At 43.5% G+C, this 25,809-nt stretch overlaps 1 protein-coding gene across 3 annotated transcripts in view; it reads left to right on the top strand.

Moving 5' to 3' along the window:
* The window catches only part of LOC126203622 (cell division control protein 45 homolog), a 150,758-nt gene that overhangs the window by 26,138 nt on the left and 98,811 nt on the right, over positions 1-25,809 (top strand). For all 3 annotated transcript variants that reach the window (XM_049937994.1, XM_049937993.1, XM_049937992.1), the window contains one exon: positions 9,076-9,249. In XM_049937994.1, the coding sequence (XP_049793951.1) occupies positions 9,076-9,249 (174 nt within the window). The remainder of the gene's footprint in view (positions 1-9,075; positions 9,250-25,809) is intronic.

The raw sequence follows: 25,809 nt of genomic DNA, 5'->3' as shown, positions 1-25,809 counted from the left end.
TGAAAAAAAAGATGAAAATTTTGGAGTTTCAGATTCAAGTCTGTGGAGAAACTGAAAAAAGTTGTGTGTTTAAGTTCTTGAATAGTTTGGGCTATGATGTACTGAATGTGTATTTTGCATCGTTTGGTTCCATGTTGTTGATTTAGTAGGTTTTTAAATGTGTTATGCATAAATAGTGTAACAGCTGTGTGTATCTGAATTTGGTTCCCCAAGCAGCCTTCCCCACTAAGTAACTGCATTGTGGCTGAGGAATAAAGCCTAGTTGCCACCCCTCAGTCTCTTGCACAAGAAATTTTACTGCCTACTCATTCTTAGCCTTTCAGTCACAAGTTGTTTCACCATAAAGAACTTTTAAATTATGGTGAATGTCAGTTAAAGTTAGATTTTCAGCCAGTACAATTTATTTAACTATACCAGTACTGATAACTGTGTGTTTTGTGCACAACCCACTACTTTCCCTTCATGGTGCCTGATTTTTTTATTTGTCTCCCTGATCAATATAGAGTTGTATAGGGTAGAGTACATTTTAGATGTCAGCTTTCTGCTTACTGTTTAAGATTGGTATTGTGCAAATTTAGATTATTTTGAAACTATTTTCCTGATTTGTGTCTGAGAGACTGGAAGCCACGAAAAGCTTATGTAAATGACTTGGGAAACCGTTAATAATAACAAACTGTTGGTTTCTTATCCATTGGACATATTTGCCTTGGTAATGTGTCACACACTTGTACATAGACCTTACTTGAGAAGCAAGTATATTGTGTTATACTCTCTGAACTGTGACAAGAAGAATTGAATATCATGGTCTGATTTCTACAGTACATGTGGATTCATATCAATTTCCCGCTATTTGATTTGCTTTTTGAATTCCAAAATAACTTCCCCCTGCGGGACCGGGGGTTACAACAGGCCCGAGGTATCCCTGCCTGTCATAAGAGGCGACTAAAAGGAGTCACACTTTGTAGCCTTATAAGTTCAGTTCCCATTTTATGGTTTGACCTGCCACTTTCCAAATTATACAGAAATGTGCTCCATATGGCTTTGCATCTCCACCCACAATTCAACTGTTTGGGCGAGGACATTTTCCGGGGTATGTCATCTTCTTCTGTTGTTTCCTGTCCTATTTTGCCCCCATGACGATATTGGATTTCTCTGCACCCAATATCCAGCATGGTAGTCAGTCTGTTGTGGTGGGGCTATCATGTACCCACTTGGTGGTAGCCCCCTGACAACACAGGGATCGCACTGCTGATGCCCGAGCTGTTAATTTCCCATGTATGCCAAGGAGTAGCTGCCTGTCTTCCTGAGGCATCAGGACTCCCGGCAATAGCCATCATGCCAGGTGGCCTTTGCTGTGGCTGTGTGGCACCCGTGGGGAGAGTCCCTGATAGGAGTTGGTGGTATCAGGGCAGATGATCCACAATGAAGTGGACTAAGTCACCTCTTGCTGGTGACCGTACAGCGCCAGCAGTCTCTAAGAAGGGCAAGGTCGAGTATAATGCTGACAGATATTACCTTAAATCGTTTCCCTCCCTCGCTACACCATCGGAGGGACGTAGGGCTACAGAACGGAGAGAGCCATATTCGCCTCGGTATTTAGTCTGTAGCAAAATGGACAGCGACTATTTTCTACCTATGAAGCCTCAGTTTTTTGTTGAACATCTTGAGGATAAGTTTGGGGAAGTGAAAGTGCTGTCCAAGATGAGAAGCGATGCAGTCTTGATTCAGACAGCATCCCCAGCCCAATCCTGGGCGTTACTCACTTGTGTCTGCCTGGCTGATATTCCTGTTTCCGTCACTCCCCATAAAAACCTCAACATGGTCCAGGGGATTATTTTCCATCGCAACCTCCCCTTGCAGTCTGATGACGAGCTCCATGCCAATGTAGAATGGTGGAGTGTTCATTTCATCCGGCACATTTACAGGGGACCCGAAGACAACAGGGTTGCTACTGGTGCGTTTATCTTGGCCTTTGAGGGTGATTCATTGCCCGAAAAGGTCAAGGTGACGGTTTACTGCTATGATGTTAAACCATACATCCCACTCCCTATGCAGTGCTTTAAGTGCTGGAAATTTGGGCACGTGTTCCCGCTGCACTTCCAACGCCACATGTCGAGACTGCAGACGTCCACTGCATCCAGATACTCCCTGTGTGCCTCCTCCCACCTGTATCAGCTGCAGAGTGCAGCAATCCCCCTCTTTGCCAGACTGCACAGTACTCCAAAAGGGGTGGAAAATCATGGAGTATAAGACCCTGGACCTGTTGACTTACCAAGAGGCTAAACGTAAATTTGAACAATTACGCCTCATTCTGTTGACATCCACATATGCTGTAGCTACATTCCATTGCCATCACAAGTACCAGTCATACCACACTCTGTGCCACGAACAGTGGGCCCTCTGGACCTCCAGAATACATCTGCTCCCTTGATGGTAGGGGGAAAATCTCCTTCCGTTGCTCTAAAAGGACCTACTTCGGGAGCAAGGCCCACCCAAATGCAGGGGACATTGGTCCCCTCTCCCCAGCCGGAGAAGCAACAGCCTTCTCTGGCTCCTCTCGTACGGAAGGGGTCACTTCGAACCCTCTCTCCCAAGGTTTTCACCAATTCCACAGTGACACTCACCAATGGCTAAAGGAGCCAAAAGCTGCTGTATGAAGATCTTCATGGTCTTCCTCCATGTCTGAAGCTACTTCAGAAAAGTCCTCCCAGCAAGTCCATTAAGAGAAGCGAGAGGGCAATCAAACAATGAAGTCTGCTAAGAAAAATGTCCCTCCGGTGGCCCCAGCACCACAACTCCCTACCAATTCTGTACCTGCGGATGAGGTGGAGATCCCCTGAGGACCTGGATCCCACTGATGCCTTACCCACAACAGGAATGGATACAAATATTCAATAGGTGGCAGCCGGTGACCCTGAGGCGTAACCTGCGTCCTTGCATGCTGGCATGCTTCATGCCTTCCCAGCCTCACGATAACATCATCCTCCAGTGGAATTGCTGCGGTTTTTTCCACCACCTGGCTGAGCTATGACAACTGTTAAGCTTTACACCTGCTTTCTGCATTGCCCTCCAGGAAATGTGGTTCCCGACAATGCAGACCCCTGCCTTTCGCAGCTCTAGAAGATATTACAAGGACCGTAGTGACTATAATAGAGTATCAGGTGGAGTTTGTATCAATGTCCTGAACTCAGTATGCAGTGAACCTGTGCCCCTTCAAACCCCTCTTGAAGCTGTGGGTGTCAGGATAAGGACGACACAGAAAATAACTGTCTGCAACATATATCTTCCTCCAGATGGTGCAGTTTCCCTGAACGCGTTGGCCTCACTGATTGATCAACTCCGTAAACCTTTCCTACTGTGGGAGATTTTAACGCCCATAACCCCTTGTGGGGTGGCACTGTGGTTACTGGCCAAGGTAGAGATGTCGAAACTTTCCTGTCTCAACTCGACCTCTGCCTCTTAAATGCTGGGGCCCCCACACATTTCAGTGTGGCTTGTGGCACTTACACGACCATTGATTTATCTCTGCAGCCCAGGACTTCTCCCACCTGTCCACTAGAGAGCCTACGACGACTTGTGTGGTAGCGACCACTTTCCCATCTTCCTGTCACTCCCTCAGTGCCATTCCCCCAGATGTCTACCAACTTGGGCTTTAAACATTGCAGACTGGGAAGCTTTCACCTCTGCAGTCACCATTGAATCTCCCCCACATGGCACTGTCGACATGTTAGTTGAGCAGGTCGCCAGAACAATCATTTCTGCATTTCTGCGGCGGAAAACATGATCCCTTGTTCTTTAGGGTTCCTCCGGCGAAAGTCAGTACCTTGGTGGTCGCCGGAAATCGCTGAGGCCATTAAAGAGCATCAGCAAGCTCTACAGCGACATAAGCGGCACCCTTCCCTAGAGCACCTAATAGCTTTTAAAGAGCTCCGTGCTCGGATTCAACAGCTTATAAAAAGTCGGAAACAGGCGTGTTGGGAGAGGTACATCTCACCCATTGGGTAAACACAATTGCTGTGCATTATGCTCGACCCTCCGCATCAGAGAACTATCCCCCAGTATTTCGCACCCTCAAACAGCAGATGGAAAGCAAAGCCCTCTCATACACTGAACGTCACAGTGAACTCTATAATGCTCCATTTACAGAGTGGGAGCTCCTTGTACATTGCCCCGACACAGCTCGTGGGCCAGATCGGATCCACAGTCAGATGATCAAACATCTTTCGTCTGACTACAAGTGACATCACCTTGTCATCTTTAATGGGATCAGGTGCGATGGTGTCTTTCCATCGCAATGGCAGTAGAGCGCCAGCATTCCAGTGCTCAAACCTGGTAAAAAGCTGCTTGATGTGGATGGCTATCGGCCCATCAGCCTCACCAACATTCTTTGTAAGTTGTTACAACATATGGTAAGTCAGCGGTTGTGTTGGGTCCTGGAGTCTCGTGGCCTACTGGCTCCATGCCATGGCAGTTTCCTCCAGGGTCGCTCTACCATTAATAATCTAGTTTCCCTCGAGTCTGCCATCCGAACAGCCTTTTCCAGATGCCAACACCTGGTTGCCATCTTTTTTGATTTACGAAAAGCTTATGACACAACCTGGCGACATCATATCCTTGCCACATTATATGAATGACATCTCAGGGGCCTTCTCATGATTTTTATCCTAAATTTCCTATCGCTCCATACTTACCGTGTCCAAGTTGGTGCTTCCCATAATTCCCCCCATATCCAGGAGAATGGGATCCCACTGGGCTCTGTATTGAGTGTATCTCTATTTTTAGTGGCTATTAATGGTCTACCTGCATCTGTTGGGCTGTTGGTCTCTTCTCACCTTCTCTGTATGCAGATGACTTCTGTATTTCGTACTGCTCTTCCAGTACTGGTGTTGCAGAGCAGCACCTACAGGGAGCCATCCACAAGGTGCAGTCATGGTCTCTAGTCCGCGGATTCCAGTTTTCAGCCGCGAAGTCATGTGTCGTACACTTCTGTCGATGTTGTACCGTTCATCTGGAACCTGATCTTTATCTTAACGATGATCTACTCACTGTAGTGGAGACGTATCGATTCTTAGGACTGGTCAGGGCTTAAGATTGCGGTTCGCATCCGATCTCTTGTGTCTGAAGTGGAGTCCTTGCCTTTACTGCCAATACTAGAGGTCCATTCATGTACACCTCCATGGTGTAGACCTAGGTCGAAGCTTCGCCTGGATCTTTCACATGGTCCTAAGGACTCGGTAAACCCTGCAGTTCTCTGCTGTCACTTCTTGATTCTTGAGATGTGCTTGTAGTGGACTGACAAGGCAGCCAGTCCACAGTGACGGGTAACCGAAAGGCACGCGTACACACACGCCGACTGGCGTTAAGTCTGAAACAGGATACGTGATGAAAGCTATAAAGAAAAGAACGGAGCTTCTCGTGTACTTAACTTTAATTCATTGTGGTACATTTCTCTTGATAATACAAGTGAGACTCTCTCCAGATATGGTTAATGCGCCTTGCTAGGTCGTAGCCATGGACTTAGCTGAAGGCTATTCTAACTGTCTCTCGGCAAATGAGAGAAAGGCTTCGTCAGTGTAGTCGCTAGCAACGTCGTCGTACAACTGGGGCGAGTGCTAGTCCGTCTCTCGAGACCTGCCGTGTGGTGGCGCTCGGTCTGCGATCACTGCCAGTGGCGACACGCGGGTCCGACATGTACTAATGGACCGCGGCCGATTTAATCTACCACCTAGCAAGTGTGGTGTCTGGCGGTGACACCACAGTGCTGGCACCATGAAGTGGTTTACACTGACAGCTTGATGCGTGATGGTCATGTTGGCTTCGCGTATGTTTGTGGAGGACATATTGAACAGCATTCCTTGCCAGATGGCTGCAGTGTTTTCACTGCAGAGCTGGCGGCCATTTCTCATGCTCTTGAGCACATCATTTCATGCCCTGGCAAGTCGTTTCTTCTCTGTACTAACACCTTGAACAGCCTACAAGTCATTGACCCAGTGCTACCCCCGCCATCCTTTGGTAGTAACCATCCACGGGTCCATCTCTATGCCCTGGAACGATCCAGTCATTCCGCGGTGTTTGTGTGGCCCCCAGGCCATGTCGGAATCCCAGGAAATGAACTTGCTGACCAGGCAGGACTACACGGAAGCCACTTCTAGAGATTGGCATCCCTGTAACTGACCTGTTATGCGGCAACTTTTTTCAGCTTTGGGAGACAGTATGGCATAATCTCAGTACGCACAACAAACTGTGTGCTATTAAGGTGAAAGGTGACTATGAATGTGTGGAAGACCTCCATGTGGGCCTCTCGCAGGGACTTTGAAGTTCTCTGCCGGCTTCGCATTGGCCATACGTGGTTAACACATGGCTACCTCCTCAGTCGTGAGGACCCACCTTGGCGTCACTGTGGCTCGCATATGACTGTCGTCCACATCTTGGTGGACTGCCCACTTTTAGCCGCTCTGTGGCAGACTTTTAACCTTCCCAGCACCCTACCTACAGTGTTGTCCAACAATGCCTCAACAGCAGATTTAGTTTTACGTTTTATTCGTTAGGGTTTTTTAAATCATTCCATCTAAGGGTGGGCATTTAGCCTTCTCTATGAGGTTGCCACCCTCCCTACATTTTAACTCTGTCACACTTTCTTTGCATTTGTTTGTCTTGGGGATCGTCTGTTCCCTACATGTGTTCATCTCGTCTTGTCTTTTTGGGGTGGACATTTTACTGTGTTGCAGAGTGGCTGGCTCATCCTCTTTTATTATTGTGATCAGCCAGCCCTGACCATATGCTCTATGGTTTTACCACCTTATGTTACTTGTGGTATATGTTTACCCTGTTTTTTGTTTGTTCCATTCATTTTCTTTTTAGGTGTGGTGGTGGGTGTTTTTTTTTTTCTTTCCTTGAGCCTTGCCTGTGTCAGGAAAAAGGGACTGATTACCCTGTAGTTTGGTACCTTTATACCCCAAACAAACCAACCAACCAACCAACCAAAATAACTCAATTTACAGGCTGTTATGACTAATACGTAATCTGTAATAACTGCTGGAATAAGTTTTTATTGATGTTGGTTATATGAGGGTCATTCAGACAGTGAAGAACACTTTTTTCTGTAGAAAGTTTTATTTGATGTAATTAAACAAAACTGTTTTACATACAATTTTATACCCAAGCTACTTTTCTACGTAGTTACCATTCAAATTTAAGCACTTGTCACACCGTTTTACCAGCTTTTCTATGCCTTCTGCATACTCAGTTGTCACTAAGTTGTTGAACCACTGATTAATGGCTTCTTTAAGTTCATCATCACTTCCATGGCATTGTCCACTCAAAAAGTCTTTCAGTTAGGGGAAAAGGGACAATCACTTGGTGCCAAGTCTGGACTGTACAGCAGTTGGAACATTTCCAACTGAAATCACTGACACAAGTCCAATGTCACACCTGCTGCATGCAGATGTGCATTATTGTGTAGGTGTTTGACTCCAGTAACAAGCATTCTGCACCACTTGTTTTTAGTGGCATGGCTAAGTCATTGAATCATCTTGACAGTAGGCCACTGCATTCATGGTCTCACCTCTAGGTAAGTAATCTATGAGCAGGACACACTTACGATCCCAAAACATTGTAGCCATAATCTTTCTGGTGCTTAAAATTTGTTTTGCTTTTTTGGCTTTCGATGGGGATTGCGTATGATGCCACTGCATTGATTGGCACTTTGTTTCCTGACATCAAAGTCTCATCACCAGTGACAGTGTGAATCAAACGTTGATCACTATCCTTTTTGTAGTGACTGAGAAATGTCAATGCAGCAGCCATTCATTTGGTTTTGCGTTCGTTGAACAAAATTCGAGGACCCCAGCTGGCACACACATGTTTATAGCCCAGATCTGCACTAACAATCTCATACAACGCAGTTCTTGAATGTCTCGAAAAAATGAGTGCAATCCACTAATTGTGAAACGCCTATCGTCTTTAATTTTTGTTTCAATCCTTGCTTCGAGTCTGTCAGTCACCACTGACAGCCGGCTCAAGTGATCTTCATCGTGAACATTTTTTTGTCTGCCCCTAAACTTGAAACACCACTCCCAAACTAATGCCTTTTTTGTCACATTGCGGTAAACATTAGTTATCTGACTATAAATACTGATGGGTCATATTTTTTGCCCATTTAAAATGCAGGTAACACTGTGCACTCACACTTAGTGGGATCATGAATTTTATCATACATTTTAAAGTCACTCAACTAAGCAGTAAGCAGCCATATTGGATCATAGCTGCCGTCAAACTGAAGCGGTTATGTACCAAGTCATTGGGTGATTTGCGGCGGCAGTAGTGGTGGTGGTGGGGTGGTGGTGGGGTAGGATACAGTCATGTGTTAAGACAAAACATTCTTTACTTTTCAAATGACCCTCGTATTTGTATAATGATCTTTCCTTCGTAGAGGACCAGTCATATAAATTTTTTTAAAGACATTTCTGCCATTTCACTGTTAATTTATCATTTATTTTAGACAGTCATGATTTTGGCTTTATAAACATTCTCCAGTGCACATTGAGTTATTAAAATAAGTTTGACATGTCTCTGAAATGTCATCGTGGGAAAAAAATATCTCTGATCTTATAGACCAGTTATGGTTTCACAGGATAAGAGTACATTTCCAAGATACATAATTATGCTGGCATTATTCCGACTGATGAACAGAAGTGATGAATGCAGATCATAGGAATATATTTTCTGCTAAATATGCCATAGTGTTTATTAATGGTTTTCACATTGCGCATAATGTCATCAGTATTACGTATCTTGGATATTTACTCTTATCCTGTAATATGACATTTGGCCTATAAGTCCAGGAAAATGTTTTTCCCATGATGGTGTGTCACAGGCATTATTTTAATAATGCCTGTGACTTATCTTAATAATCCAGCATGCACTTGAGAATAGCTTCAAATCCGAAATCATGATTGTGTAAAAAAAGTGATTAACTAGCAGTCAAATGGCGGAAATTTCTTTTAAAAAGGAGAAGTGCTAGTATAAGTTTATCTTGTTTATTTCCATCATGAAATTCAAATAAATTCATTCCAGTCAGAAGAAGAAAATGAAGAGAGTGAAGGCTCTGGAGAGGAGGAATCCCGTCAGGCTAAACGCAGGCGTTTGGGGGAAGAAGCCATCCTCAAAAGAAGAGAACGCAGGTTATGGGAAGAAAATAGAAACCGAATCATGTTTGAGTATACACAGTTCAGTTACTATGGTCGTTCCGTGAGTATATTGTTTCATTTTTCTACTTAAGAAGTTTATGTAGTTATACTGAAATTGACATTGATGTGTTTCATTGTCAGCTACACTTTTTGAAAGTACTCACTATATCTTATTGAAGGATTGATAGAAATGGTAATCATCTGATTACAAACAAAAATGTTGTTTGCATATTTAAATTTCTTTACTCTAAACTTTGTAATAAATAGAACGAATGCTCCTGCATTCTAACATTGTACATAGAAGGTTTTATCGTAGCTTTCAATTTACTGAAATCTGTGGGAGACCAGAAAGTTGCAAGGAGGCTTATTTAGCAAGACAGAAACTCCAGTTACAGACTGGAGATGTTAATGGCAAAAATCGTGAGAACAGCACTTAACTGTGAATTAATGAATTATCATGAGTCAACATTCAAATGTTGATCACACTTGCAATTTCCTGTAGGTTCATCAAGAAAATGGCTGTGGTGATTAACTGGAGAACTTAATGTAATTGAGAATAATGATAAGGAGCACCGTGAAATTAAATTGCTATACGTGCTGGTAGCTCTTCAGGCAGTATCTGAATGGACAACTGAGCTTCCCATCCCATATCATAATCATGCACACACATTTTATCATTTGTCCTTATCCACATAAGATCTGTTCAATTGGCAGTAATTGCCAGCCCTTACCAATGAGGTTACTGTTTTGTAATTATTGCTAGGAATTAAAGAACTGCAGTGGATTTCGCTTCTGGTGTTATATCACCCAAAAGTCCATTAAAATTGCATGATATTAACTGTACAGTATATTAACACCATCAGCAATTTCCATGCTTGTAATCCAGTAGTTGTTAAATAATATATCCTCAGTTTCATTCATGTTTTAATTGGTGGTTGGTGTGTGTAAACTTTCTTACTCATAGAAAAATGGAAGTGTAAGGGATTGTCAGAGCAGGAGCTATTTTGTATTTAGTATTTTTTTTTTAGGTTAGATTCAGTTTTCATTACACAGACCCAAAAATTAGATGCTTCTTGTGGGTGTGGAACAAGTTAGAAAGTATAACATAAACAGCATAAACATTTGAACATAATACCCATTACCCTGATCATTTGACAGGATATTGATGAAATAGGTGAATACATTACAGCAAACTGGAATTGCTAATATTTACATAATTAGTACACTATCAGAATGAAACATAGTTATGCACTTTTAATAAATTTACTGTACACAAATTACGTAATCTTGACTGTTGTGACCAAGTGCTGTCAAAACTGCAATCTAACAGACATTTTTAATTAAGCTGGTCTAACAGTTCCCTTTAAGATATACACCTATAGAGTAAAAGGAGGTGCCTATCAAAAAGTCTTTCAAATTCTGTTTAAACTGTGCTTTATCTGAAACCAAGTCTTTAATGGATGCAGGCAATTTATTGAAAAATTGTGTTCCTCAATATTGGGCTCTTTTTCGGACCAAGGTGAGTGATTTTAGGTCTTTATATAGGTTGTTCTTATTCCTAGTAATGATACTATGTATTGAGCTATTGGTTGAAAATAGAGATATATGACTTCCAACAAATTTCATTAAGGAATAAAGTAACTAAGAAGCAGTGGTTAGAATACAAAGTTAGCTGTCTCCATAATGTTCTTGAATTGACGCCACAAATGAGCCTTATTACACAATTTAGCGTTCTAGAAACTTTTGCTCAGTTTGATGAGTTACCTCAGAATATGATAACATATGACATAATAGAATGAAAGTATGCAAGCTGTTTATATTTATGACTCCTACACCTAACATTATTGTCACTGCAAGTACAGACTTGTTCAGGCACTGCATCATTTCTGTGGTATTCCCTTCCCAACTGCATTTATTATCGAGTTGTAATCCCAGAAATTCAGCATTGTCTACCTCTTCGATCTGCATGTCTTCATATGCCATACACATGCTGGAAGGACATCTCCTACAGGTTCTGAACTGCATGTAGTGGGTCTTTTCAAAGTTTAATGACAGTGAATTAGCTTTAAACCATTTATTTTCTGTGAAGATTTGATTAGCAGCCATTTCTAAATCTGTACTTGACTTGTAACTTATTGCAATGTTTGTTATCATCTGCAAACAAAACAAAGAAGAAGAAGTCCTGTGGTACAAAAATGTGAATGTGTTTACCTTATTAAACAAATATAACTGCAGACTATTTGTGATTTTAGGAGTGGTGGTGCCGGTTTGAGAGTTATGCAACAGCATTTAGGCACTATCTTTATTAGCAACTTAAAAATTTCAAAAGACTGATCACAATCAAGAGTTGAACCCCCAGTTTGCATTTACAATTCAGTAATACAATTTCTAATAACCACAATATACAGCTATTACTAAAAGAAAATACAGGATGGCATCACTTCTACAGAAATTTACAAAATTTAATGCTCATAAGACCCTGTTGTTAACCCTATAAATAAAAAAAAATACCCTGAAGATCTTGGGTATATGATGCCATTTACATTTCCTTTAAAATGATCACATAACACACATTTGTGTGAGTACGTTACCCATCTACTCACATTTGTTAGTACACTGCACAGTTTTTGTCAGTCCAAGCACTCAGATCCTTATGATTTTAAAACTCCAGTTTGGCTCTTTCAAGAAATCACTCCCCCCTCCCCCCAAAAAGTAATCACCTGAGGTTTGAGGAACCACTGTTTGAATTGGTAGGATAGCCGTAAGTTGCAGTCAGTATTTTTTATGAAGCGGTTTTGGGCAATTTAACAATAACATCACCATATACTGTGGAATTTACAGAGTGTTGGAATCTTAAAGTGACGTAAAAGAACGTATTCAATTTACACTAAGATAACATACAGTCAAAGAATTCAGTAATTGCACTACAGATCTTAGAGATGAAGTTGGTTATATAATATTAGTTTTTGTGATGTCTATGGTCATTTGCATCCAAAGATAATGGAATATTTTTTACTGACTGACTCAAAAATGGTTTGAATTCACCACATGAAACACCAATTTAATTTAGTTACCACATCATTATTAAACTATGCTCAGCAACTACCATTTGTAATGAAATACTTTTAAACTGCCATAGAAGATACAAATTTAAATGTCAATTGCTGCTTTTATGGTTGTGTATGTACACACTTCATTCATGTGTTAGTCAAATTTCACTATGCTGCTATATCTGTTAAAGTAATTGTTCAAAAAATACATTAAAAGATCCTTAAAAATATATCTTTCAATGCATCTTCAAAAAGGACACTTCTGAAAATATTTTGGTAAGGATAAAATGGCAGGTAGTTAAGATTGTGTCTTAACAGACAATCGCTGGCACTTTGTCGAACAACTGGAAGAATCTATAGAAATAAATTTGTTTTGTTCATGTAATAAATTTTGTCTGTTTCTCTTCTTTTTTATGAAAATTTCCAGTTCTTCCGATAAAGGGTCTTTATCTGGCTAATTTTCATGCTATCTTGAATCTTGCCAAAAGTATGGATAGTTGTCTTCAAATGTTCACCAAATGCTGTACAATTGGAATTTAAATTGAAATTTTCTTTATTATAATATTTATACATTCTCCAGTTTGGCCAATGTATGTACTCTGAAAATTTTAACAGTTTTTTAATATAATCCTGAATTACAGTACTTGGTCTTATGCACATTCTCCTTCCAGTGTCTAAGGGAATGTTTCTCCGAAATTCGACATTAACGTTTTGTCTTTGGAATTTTCTTTGTCTTTGTGATTTTCCTTCTACTGGTCTGCCCGTATTTTTGTTGTTCCGTCCATTCATTGTTTTTCTTTATAGCACAGTACGGTTTCGTCACTTCATGAGAATTGTTCCAAATACAGCTTTTTGATTGTTTGTTATTCTGAAACTTTCTTCGTCAGTGAGTGGTAACTGTAACATGCTGTTTAAAGCTAAATAAAAATATGCTTTTTATGTTGGGTTGTATGATTCTATTATTTCCAATAATGATTCCCAAATATGTAGGCTTTCTGCAACTGTTAATCAAGGAAATTAACTCAGCTATCAGTTTCATGTTTGTCTGTGAATATAATTTTTGGGTACATTTGATTAAGTTTGTTAGTTATTTCATTTAAATCTTGTTTAGTGCCTCTAAATAAAATTATAGTGTCATCGTCATACTAGTGATAATACAGTATTTCCTCTTTTATATCAAGTAATTTCTCAAAAAAGTTAATTTCCAAGTCAGTAAGAAATAAACCTGACAATATACTTAACAAACTATTACCCATCGCTAAGCGGTCTCCATTTGGTAAATTTTTCTGTTAAAGATAAAGTCATGAAATCAAGACTACAAGACTACATTGCAAGAAGTGTAACTGCTCTACAATCTCACTTACTGCTATGCTTTTATGTGTTTGTAAATTATGTTTAATTATGTCTGATGCTTCATTAACTGATGTATTTGTGAACATATTTGTAATGTCCAAAGTAGACTTGTAGGACTTTTGGCTCTCCTACAGATTTGATTTCAACAACCATTACTTCCCCTGCAGGTAATGCCTGCCCTGCTCTTGCCAAACATTATTTATTCGAAACGGGGCCACCCAAAAAACACAATAGCTGAAACATTAACAATAAAGACAGCTAGCAGTTATTATATATGTGCTTGGCAAAAACCACAACTGTCATTCAGTTGGCAGTGTGATTTAACATGGAGGCTACGACGGTTAGTCGATAATGAGTAGAAAAATATTTGTACAAATTATAGAAACACTACAGCTTACTACGACCACCTTTTAACAAACTTTATACGACTTCCATAACCCAACTGTTCTGCCACACAGTGGGTCCCTAATGAGCTAATAACACAATAATTTATTTGACACAATTGATCTCCACTCAAATGGAAAACAAAACAGCAGCTCTTGTCAAAGAAGCAAAATCTTCAGTACAAGCAAAAATGTGTAGTGATGTTTACATAATCTATTTTCATTTTTGGTAATAATTTACTTCATTTTGTACATGCTTATGTTGATTTGAAAGTTGTTTGAATTTAACAGGAGTCAATAATATCATTAAAAGCAATCATAGTAACATTAAAATCAATCAATGTCATTCTTCTGAAAATGGGCCTCATTTTGTTATGGGGAAACAACATTGCCCCGACAAAAATTGCTTTTCAAAATCTTGCAGCTCCATATGTAGTGTTCCACAAAATAGCATCTCTTAAATTTAAGAGGCATTTTAAGAAGCTCAGAGTAGCTTTTTATAAAAGAACAACATTTTGTGATTTCAATAGCACCAAACAAGGCGAGAGGTCTGTTTTTATATGAGAATTATAAATGCTCTCAGATGTTGCCAATTTGCAGCTGGCAATAACATACCAGTAGTCTGCCAACAAAAGCAGCAAAGGGTTCACTAATTTCTCACTGTCAAGAGGCAATTTACATGGTTTTAGATTTATGTACACTGTAATGTGTTATAGGTCTGAAGGGGTTAATCTCGTAGTATGTGATGTTAACCTAAAAAACTCTGTACCTTTTGACCAAGAACATTTTGTGGGTAATATATACGCAGAATTTGTTTCTTAAATATGTCCAATTAAACAATGGTAATAAAGTGAAACTTTTAAAGCATTATCTCAAAACACTTCTTTTCCATCACAAATATTCAGTCTGTTGTAACGAACTCAGATTAAGAGACTGAATTAAATTTTTTAATTTATTTTTATTTTTTTAACTGTCTGTAATTTAATGCTGAATGTAAAAAACAATAACTCAAAATCCAGAATTATTGACAAGAAGTCATTTTGCGCTTTGTGTTTCACATTTAATGCAAGTGGAACCGAGCCGATACCAACCCAACATAATATGCAGGCTGCAAATCCAGTTGAGTCCAAATGCTCATCAGTTGAGGCACATGGCACAAAATCCTCACATCAGCATTGTGATGGCAGGTGATTTTTCATGCTGGTGGCTCGACAGGGAAGACCGTGCTCGGAAAGCTGCACTGCCTGAAGTGAGCCACAGTGTCTCCCCACCAGCTGTAACCAGCGTTTGTACTTTCTGGTGACAGTGGATGTGCTGGAGCCATCCAGTGGGTGTTCCAACAGCTCAGTGACATCACTGAATTGAACCATAATGCTCTTTAAAGTCACCCGTCACCCATCAACTGTGTATGTTCTTGACTGACTGGAAAATGAAACATCAGCAGAGTGGTGGTTTCCCCTCACTAATTCTCACTAGGATGTAGCATACATGAGTGTGAATGCTTGGAGTGAGAATGCTGTGATCATACAGGGCACCATGGGAAGTAGTGTGGCTTCAAAGGTTGGCACACCATGCTGCCACTGTGGTAATAGTAAGCCTGCATCAGTAATCTGGTGTTGATGCTAATATTCTGACCAGGAGTCAGAAATTCGTTAACCAGATTTGGCTATATACGTATTGCTGCAGGATAGTAGTAGTAGTAGTAGTAGTAGTAGTAGTAAGCATCATCATCATCATCATCATCATCATCATTTCTTGCTCTCTCAAATCTGAAATGCTCTGTTATTCCAGGTATTGCAATCTGCTTTCCGTACTTGATTTTCACTTTGTGAAATAGCCTATAATATAAATATCATAAAGTTTTCGGTGATATTTGAAATAATGTATGCAACACCAAATCTTTCATTAACTTGCCACTACATTGAGTAAAACATTATAAAATTATGAATGTGCTTCTGACTTGCATCCACTCAGTATGACTGCTACTGGAACAAGAAGGCACAAATGTCCTTTTTTGTTTCCTTTCTGCAGTTGGTGACTAATAAAAATGAGTCGGCGGCAGATTATATTTTTTCAGCATCAAAAGAATCGTGAACGAAAAACTAATACTACAAATGCTACAACATAACCATGAAACCAAACACTTAGTGTTATATCACAAGTGTAATGTCACAGGCAGGGGAGGTGTGAGATATTAGAACATTATATAATTGTGACAGCATTTTAGTCAATAATTGAAAAAATTGAGTGTTGTAAAATTGCCTCTGCATCGCCGGCTGCTGCATTGCAGTGACTTTCCAGTCTGCACTCAAAAAAAGTTATTGTTAGAGGTCTCTCACCATTGAGCATTTTGTTGCTTCTTTGACTGACTCTAAAAATGTTACTAGTTTAATGACAGTGGTGTTTTCATGACCATTAATTTTTTCAGACCAACTTCATCATCAAGTGTAAGGTGTGTCCAAATGAAAATTAGACTGTAGTTATATGTAAAGACATTTTAAAAACAGTATCATAATTGCAGTTTACTTGGAACAGTACAACAATACATAATTGCTGCTGATGTTGATACACTGATCCCAGCTTGTCGGTAGGAACTGGATGACTTCAGCAAAGGAACTCCAGATTCAGTTTTCCACTGTGTCCTGTACTTTCTCATCATAGATGAACCTCTGAGTTTTCAGAGATTGTTTTAAGGGGCCGAAGATATGCGAGTCAGATGGGGAGTTATCAGGACTGTAAGGAGGATATTCCAGGACCTCCCATTGAAATTTTTGGAGGTGCTGTAGGATCTTTCTACAAATACGACCTAATGTCATGGAGAAACACTATGCCATTTGAGAGCTTGCCCGTGCGATTGTTCTTGATGGCCTATTTCAGCCTTAGCAGTGTGTTGCAATACCTTTGATCATTAACTGTTGCACTCTGTGATAGCCAGATGGGTAGAGGTCTTTCTACATTGAAAAAGAAAGTGATCATCATATGTGCAGCCATTGCGGCTGATTGGGCTGGTTTTGAACAAAGGGAGACGAGATGGCACCACTCCATGTTCATCCATTTGAAGGCAGGGTTGAAGTGGTGGCGCCACATTTCATCACATGCCACAGTCGCAGCAGTGAAATCTGTTCCTTGCTCCGCATATATCAACAGATGGTTCAGGCAAACACCATCCTCACCATATTCTGATTCTCTGAGAGATGCTTGGGCGCCGTCTGTGCACAAACTTTGCCATCATGAAACTTCTCATGGATTATGTGATGCACAGTTTCTTTGCTTATCAACAGTTAAACAACAGATATGGTCATCCAACAAATCGACCGTATGAGCTATTCCACATCTGAAATCTTGGCACTGGTGGTGCCAATGTACACCTTTCCAGGGCATGGCATGTCCCCAATGCCCCCAGGGGGCTTACAGTGGCAGCAGGTGACCCTGAGGCGTAGGCTGCCTACATGAGTCTTGCATTTCCTGGCTGAGCTATGGCAGCTGTTAAGCTTTACACCTGCTTTCTACATTGCCCTCCAGGAAACCTGGTTCCCGGCCATGCGGACCCCTGCCCTTTGCGGGACTGATGACCGTAGCAGTCTGGTCCCTTTAATCCCACAAAACCAACCAACCAACCCTGCCCTTTGCGATTGCAGGGGATATTACAAGAACCGTAGCGAATATAATAGTGTGTCAGGTGGAGTTGCGTTTATGTCCTGAACTCGGTATTTAGTGAAACTGTGCCCCTCCAAACTCCTCTTGAAGCTGTGGCTGTCAGGATACAGACGACACAGGAAATAACTGTCTGCAGTATATATCTCCCTTCAGATGGTGCGGTAACCCTGAACATATTGGCTGCACTGATTAATCAACTCCCTAAACCTTTCCTACTTTCGGGAGATTTTAATGTCCGTAACCTCTTGTGGGGTAGCACCATGCTTACTGGCTGTGGCAGAGATGTCGAAAATTTACTGCCCCAACTCGACCTCTGCCTCTTAAGTACTGGGGCCACCACACATTTCAGTGTGGCTCGTGGCACTTATTTGGCTATTGATTTATCAGTTTGTAGCCCAGGACTTCTCCTATCTATCCGCTGGAGAGCACATGACGACCTGTGTGGTAGTGACCACATCCCCATCTTCCTGTCACTCCCCTGGTGTCATGCCCAAGGACACCTACCCACATTGGCTTTAAACAAGGCAGACTGGATAGCCTTCACCTCTGCTGTCACCGTTGAATCTCCCCCACATGGTGCCATCGATATTGTGATTCAGCAGGTCACTACAACTATAATTTCTGTGGGAACGAGATCCCTCGTTCTCTAGAGTGCCCCTGAAGACAGACCCTTGGTGGTCACCTAAAGTCGCTTCCCTTGGTGGTTGCTGGAAGTCACTGAGGAAATTAAAGTGTGTCAGCGAGCTCTACAGCGACATAAGCGGCACCATCTCTAGAGCAACTAATAGCCTTTAAGCGGCTCCGTGCCCACATTCACCTGCTTATAAAACGACGGAAGCAAGAGCGTTCGAAGAGATACGTGTTGACCATTGGGTGCCATATGTCACCTTCCCAAGTCTGGACGAAGATCAGATGTCTTTTTGGGTACCAGACCCCAACAGGTGTCCCTGGTGTTAACATCAACGGCGTGCTCTCTACCGAAACAAACATAATTGTCGAGCACTTTGCTGAGCACTATGCTCAGGCCTCTGTGTCGGAAAATTACTCCCCACCCTTTCGTACCCTCAAATGGCGGAAGGAAAGGAAACTCCTCTCATTCACTACATGCCACAGTGAACCCTATAATGACCAATTTACAGAGTGGGAGCTCCTCAGCGCTTTTGCACATTGCCACTACACAGCTCCTGGACTGGACTGAATGCAGAGTCAGATGATTAAACATCTCTCATCTGACTACAAGCGATATCTCCTCATCATCTTCAACCGGATGTGGCGTGATGGCATCTTTCCATCGCAATGGCAGTAGAGCACCATCATTCTGGTGCTCAAACCAGGTAAAATCCGCTTGATATTGATAGCTATCGGCCCATCAGCCTCAGCAATGTTCTCTGTAAGCTGCTGGAATGTTTGGTGTGTCGACAGTTGTATTGGGTCCTGGAGTCAGGTGGCCTACTAGTTCCATGTAGGGGCTTCCGTCAGGGTCGCTCTACTGCTGTAATCTTGTGTCCCTCAAGTCTGCCATCTGAACAGCCTTTTCCAGATGCCAACTCCTGGTTGCCGTCTTCATGTAAAGCATACAACTCGACCTGGCAACATCATATTCTTGCCACATTGTATGAGTGGGGTCTCCGGGTCCCACTCCCGATTTTTATCCAAAACTTCCTGTTGCTCCGTACTTTCTGTGCCCAAGTTGGTGCCTCCCATAGTCCCCCCCCCCCCCCCCCCCCGCATCTCGTGGTCGTGCGGTAGCGTTCTCGCTTCCCATGCTCGGGTTCCCGGGTTCGATTCCCGGCGGGGTCAGGGATTTTCTCTGCCTCGTGATGGCTGGGTGTTGTGTGATGTCCTTAGGTTAGTTAGGTTTAAGTAGTTCTAAGTTCTAGGGGACTGATGACCATAGCTGTTAAGTCCCATGGTGCTCAGAGCCAAGTCCCCCCCCTCCCCCCCTCATATTTAGGAGAATGGCATTCTGCAGGGCTCCGTATTGAGCGTATCTCTATTGTTAGTGTACATTAACGGCCTAGCAGCAGCTGTAGGGCCGTCGGTCTCCTCTTCTCTGTATGTGGGTGACTTTTGCATTTTGTATTGCTCCTCCAGTACTGATGTTGCTGAGCAGTGCCTACAGGGAGCCATTCACAAGGTGCAATCATGGTCTCTAGCCCACGTATTCTAGTTTTCAACCATGAAGTCGTGTGTCATGCACTTGTCGGCATCATACCGTTCATCCAGAACCCGAACTTTATCTTAATGATGATCAACTCACTGTAGTGGAGACGTATCGATTCTTAGGACTGGTTTTCATGCACAATTGACTCGGCTACCTCACCTTCGTCAGCTTAAATGGGAGTGCTAGCAGCACCTCAATGCTCTCCACTGCCTGAGCAACACCAACTGGGGTGCAGATCGCTCTACACTGCTGCAGCTCTACAGAGTCCTGGTTCAATCCTGCCTTGACTATGGGAGTCTTGTTTATGGTTCGGCGGCACCCTCAGCATTGTGTTTATTTGACCTAGTGCACCACTGTGGCGTTCACCTAGTGACGGGAGCTTTTAGAACAAGTCTAGTGACCAGTGTCCTGGTCCCTCCATTTGGATCCGATGTGCACAACTGTTCGCCAGTTATGTTGCACACATTTGTAGTTCTCCTGAGCATCTGAGTTACCATCTCCTTTTCCCACCCATGGCAGTTCATCTCCCGCATAGGCGGCCCAGGTCAGGGTTCACGATTGCGGTTTGCGTGCAATCCGTTCTCTCCGAACTGGAGTCCTTCCCTTTACCACCTCTACTTGAGGTCCATTCACTTACATCACCATGTTGTACTTCTCGGCCAAAGCTTCGTCTGGACCTTTTGCGTGGCCCTAAGGACTCCTTTAACCCCGCTGCTCTCTGCCGTCACTTGCTCTCGATTATTGCTGTGTTCCGGGGCTCTGAAGTGGTTTTCAGCGACGGCTTTGCCTGTGTCCACAGAGGCCATATTGAACAGAATTCCTTGCCCGCTGGCTGCAGTCTATTCACTGCAGAGCTTGTGGCCATATCTCATGCACTTCAGTACATCCATTCCTGTTCTGGTGAGTCGTTTCTTCTGTGTTCTGACTCCCAGAGCAGCTTACGGGCTATCAACCAGTGCTATGCTCGCCATCCTTTGGTAGCGACCATCCAGGAGTCCATCTCTGTCCTGGAATTGTCCAGTGGTGTTTGTGTGGACCCCAGGACATGTCGGAATCCCAGGCAACGAACTTGCTGGCGGGCTGGCCAAACATGCTATGCAGAAACTGCTCCTGAAAATAGGCATCTCTGAAACGGACCTGCTTTGTGTCTTACGCAGCAAGGTTTTTGGCTTTCGGAGACGGCGTGGCATAACAGTATGCAAAACAAACTGCGTGTCATTAAGGAGACTGCAAATGTGTGGAAGTCTTCCATGCGGGCTTCTCGCAGAGAATCAGTTGTCCTTTGGCAGCTCTGCATTGGCCATCAGTGGCTCACATATGGTTACCTCCTCTGTCACAAGGACCCACCTCAGGGTCGCTGTGGCTCCCAAATGACAGTCATCCACCTCTTGCTGGACTGCTCCCTTTTAGCCGCTCTGCGGCGGACTTTTAACTTTCCCAGCATCCTACGTTTGGTGTTGGGTGACAATGCCTCAACAGCAGCTTTAGTTTTACATTCGACAGCAGCTTTAGTTTTATGTTTTATTCGTGAGGGTAGGTTTTATCATTGGATCTGAGTTTTAGCACATGTCCTTTGTCCCTGTCCTCCACCCTAGTGCTTCAAGGGTGGAGATTTTAATTTGTTGCAGAGTGGCTGGCTTCTCCTTTTCTATTCTCATGGTCAGCCAGCCATGGTAATCTGCTTTCTTGTTTCTAATCTCTTCTCCCTGTTTCTTGCATCTCTCTGTGGTTTTATTGTCCTGCTTTGTCCATTTGAGTGTTTGTTTTCCTTCTGTCGTTCTTCTGGTACTTCCTGCCTCCTGTTATTATGCTGTATGTCTTCTTTGTTTTCTTCTTTTCCTTGGGTAGCAGATCTACTGGGAACAAGGGACCTATGACCTCGCAGTTTGATCCCCCCCCCCCCCTCCCCCACTTTTAATCCAACCAACCAAACAACTCACGCATCTTTCATGAGTTCGAGCGTGGTGCACGTGGAGCCCTGAGCTATTGCATTTCCTTCACCGTGCCCCTACTTCCCAATCCTTGCTCCTTCCCAGCATCCCCCTCCTTCCCCTCTCTCGGCATTATTTATTTATGTCTTCCTGGTTATCCACTTAGTTCCCTGTATTGCTTGCAGTTTTGTTCCTCTAGCCTGTTGTCTTTCATCCTTTTTGGTGTTTTGGTCCTTGCTTCCACTTCTAAATTTTCTGTTTTTAGCGTGAGCCATTTGGGGAAGAACTCCCTTCTACCATCTACGGTGTGTATTCCTTTCTCCCCCTTCCTTTCCCTCTTCCTTCCCCCCAGTCGCCCCCCTCCACCCTGCTAGGCCATCAGCACATGTATCCAGTCATTGTGGTGGGGCTGTTATGTCCCATCTGGCAGAGCCCCCTCACACACAGGAATCACACTACTAATACCTGAGGCCGGAAGCCTACTACCAACTCGGCCATGAGGCGCCTCACTTGTGCGTCCCAAGGTTGCTCGCTCTCTTTTGGTTCCGAATCTTGCAGAAGCCTGCTCTCCCTCTGTGCCCTGCCCTACTCCACATCTGAAGAGAAGAAGAAGAAATGTAAGTCCCAGGACAAGGCCCACCTGGTGCCCTCAGAGGTGCTATCCCCCCACCCCGCAACCTGAGTCTGCTGTCTTATTTATGGAAGTCACCCCACCCTTGTCGGTGATGACCACTGAACAATTGACATGACCTCCACTCGGCTCCGTATTGTCTAACCTGGATTCTCTCCACATGATAATGCAGTGAAATTGCAACAGACATTAGTGACACCTACTGGAGGTTCAATACCTTGTTTCCTCTTACTTTGTATTCTCTCTTGCTCTTCAAGAAACGCACTTCCGTGATGACCACTCTCCAACATTTCGTTGTTATTGGGTGTTCTGCCGTAACCGTGCCAGCCCCGGGATAGCGCGTCGGGGGGTCCGCATTTTGATTCACACCAGTGTCTTTGGTGACTGGATCCCCCTTTGTATCAAACTGGAAGCAATAGTGGTTAGAGTAGAAACAACCCCAGCAATCAATGTTTGCAACATCTACCTCCCTCCAGGTAAGCCACTTCCTTACGTTGAAATGTCCACCTTTGCACTCCCACCCCCGTATCTCCTCCTTGGGGACTTCAAGGCACACCACCCCCTGTGGGGGAGTGCCACTTCAACTTGTAGGGGTCTTCTAATTGACCAAATTATTACAGACTTTGATTTGCCTCCCCTCAATGACAGTTCCCCAATGCAATTGAGTGCCTCTCATGGCACCCTTACTGCTATCGATCTCACAATCTCCTCCCCTGCTCTCGGGGCTTCCCTACTTTGGTCATCCCATGATGACCTTTGTGACAGTGATCACTTTCTGGTGATTCCATCGTTCTCCTGCTGCCATCAGGCAGATGGGCCCCCATGTTGGGCATTCACAGGGCTAATTGGTCTTTACATGTGTCTGCTGTGCACTTCAACATCTCCATTTTGAATTGCATCGATGTAGTCATGCAGGACGTCTCTATCAATAATCTTCATGCTGTTGACTCTGCTATCCCCCTATCCACAGCTCCCCCTCATCAGAGACCAGTACTGTGGTTGGCCAAGGATGTAGCAGTCGCTATCCAGAACTGTCGATGGCCGCTGCAGTGATTTAAATGACACTCTTCACATGCCAACCTTATCCCTTTTAAGGGTCTGCATGCTTGGGCTTGCTGCCTTATTAAACAGAGTAAAAAGGAATGCTGGGAGCAGTATGTTTCCTCCATGGAGATGTAAGCCTCTTCAGTGTGGGTTTGGTCCCAACTCTGTAGCCTTCCGGGCTGCCAGCGACAATCAACTGTCCAGAGTCTACTCTACAGGGTGTTATTCTCCAGAGTGCTGTGTGTACTGACCCATCAGTCCTTGCAGAACACCTCGCGACACACTTTGAGACAGTATCGGTATCTTTTTCCTATACTGGTCCCTTCCTCCAGCGGAAACATGAGTTGAACAGAATCCCTCTGTTTCAACCCCCGCCAAGCTGAGCTGTATAATGAACAGTTCACTGAATGGGAATTCTTGTAGGCCCCTACTTCTTTACATGGCATGGCCCCAGCCCCAGATACCATTCACAACCAGATGATCCAACACTTGGATGTTACCCAGAGGCAAGATTTTTTAGGGTCTTCAACCACATATAGCTTATGGGTGCCTTCCCCTTGCAATGGCAAGACAGTATAGTTATCCTCGTCCTTAAGCTGAGAAGAACCCAACATCTCTCAAGAGCTACTGCCCAATTATCCTGACCAATGTACTTTGTAAACTGCTTGAAAGGATGGTAAACTGCTCTGATTGAATCAGGTACTTGAATCTCGAGGCTTTTTCTCCCTGTATCAGTATAGCTTTCAGGAAAGACTATCTCCAACAGACCATTTACTCAGGTTGGAATCAGCAATCCGACCGGCTTTTACTCACTGCCGGCACCTTGTTGCGGGGTGCACTCAGCCTCGTGATGCCAATTGAGGAGCTACTCGACCGAATAGTAGCGGCTCCGGTCAAAGAAAACCATCGTTACGACCGGGAGAGCGGTGTGCTGACCACACGCCCCTCCTATCCGCATCCTCCTTGAGGATGACATGGCGCTCGGATGGTCCCGATGGGCCACTTGTGGCCTGAAGACGGAGTGTGCACCTTGTTGCGGTCTTCTTTGACCTACGTAAGGCATACGAGACTGTTTGGTCCCTTCACATTTTAGTTAACCTCCATGACTGGGGCTTTTGCAGCCCTCTCCCTATTTTTATATGTTAATTTTTATCCCAAAGGTTCTTCTGGGTTCGAGTTGGCACTTCACTCAGCACCCCTTGGATCCAGGAGAGTGGTAGCCCACAGGATTTTCAGTTGTGTCACACTCTTCCTCATAGCCATCAGTGGGATTGTGGCCTCCTTTGGGCCTCTTGGTATCCCAGTGTTGTACGTAGACGATTTTTGCATCTGATGCAGCTCGCATTCAATAGCATCGGCTGAGTGCCAGCTCCAAGGCACCATCTGACAGGCCTCTACATGAGCCCCGTCCCATGGCTTCCAGTTTTCTCCCTCCAAAATGCAGGTTATGAATTTGCGCTGTTGGTCCACAGTACACTCCAATCCGGAACTTTATTTAGATGACCAGCACCTAGATTTTGTTGCATAGACCCATTTCTTGGGCCTTATTTTTGATAAAAAGCTGACATGGCTGCCTCATATTTGCCGCCTGAAGCCTGCCTTCTTGCAGAAGCTTAACACTCTTGGGGTGCAGATCATGCTACTCTTCTCCTTCTTTACTGTGCTCTGGTTTTGTCCAGACAAGATTATGGTAGTTTATGGCACAGCAGCTCCTTCCACTCTGAAAGTACTTTACTCTGTTCACCATTGTGGTATGCATCTGGCTATTGGTGCCTTTCGTACTACTCCCATTGACAGTCTGCTCCCAGAAGTGGGGAGCGAACTCATGGTTTCTTACGCAATTGCCACATGCCGATTCCCTGACCATCACGTCTACCCTCTCCTCTTTGCAAATGACAGATGTCTCCCTCCTGTTGACATGTGTCTAACTTCCCTCTATTGGGATCTTCATCTCAACTTGCTAGAATGTGCCCCGTATATTTCCTCCTCCCCTGCCCGCCCCCTTGGATGGTGCCTAGACCATGGATTAGGACTGACCTATTCCAGGATCCAAAGGTCTCTGTCACCCCTATGGTCTTTTGGCATGTTGTATGTTCCATTCTTGCAGAGTTCCAGGGTGCTACCATCTTCTACACTGATGGTTCTAAGACAATAGATAAGGCAGGATACGCTTTCACATCTCTTATTGGCTTAGAACACCATTTGTTGCTGCGGTCATGTAGTAGTGTGTTCACAGCAGAGCTGCTGGCTATTAACAGGCCACTTTGTTACGCAGGCCTCCCTTCACAGTGTTTTAACATGTATGACTCAGGCTATAGACCGATGCTACTCTCGTCACCCTTTGGTCTCTGCTATCCATGATCTTCTCTCTGCCCTTGGCCATGCCACCTGCTCAGTTGTCTTTCTCT

Source organism: Schistocerca nitens, chromosome 9 (genome assembly GCF_023898315.1).
Source record: "Schistocerca nitens isolate TAMUIC-IGC-003100 chromosome 9, iqSchNite1.1, whole genome shotgun sequence".
Classification (NCBI taxonomy): Eukaryota; Metazoa; Arthropoda; class Insecta; order Orthoptera; family Acrididae; genus Schistocerca; species Schistocerca nitens.
Note: the sequence above shows the minus strand (reverse complement) of the source record. Positions and strands in the feature narration are given on the sequence as shown.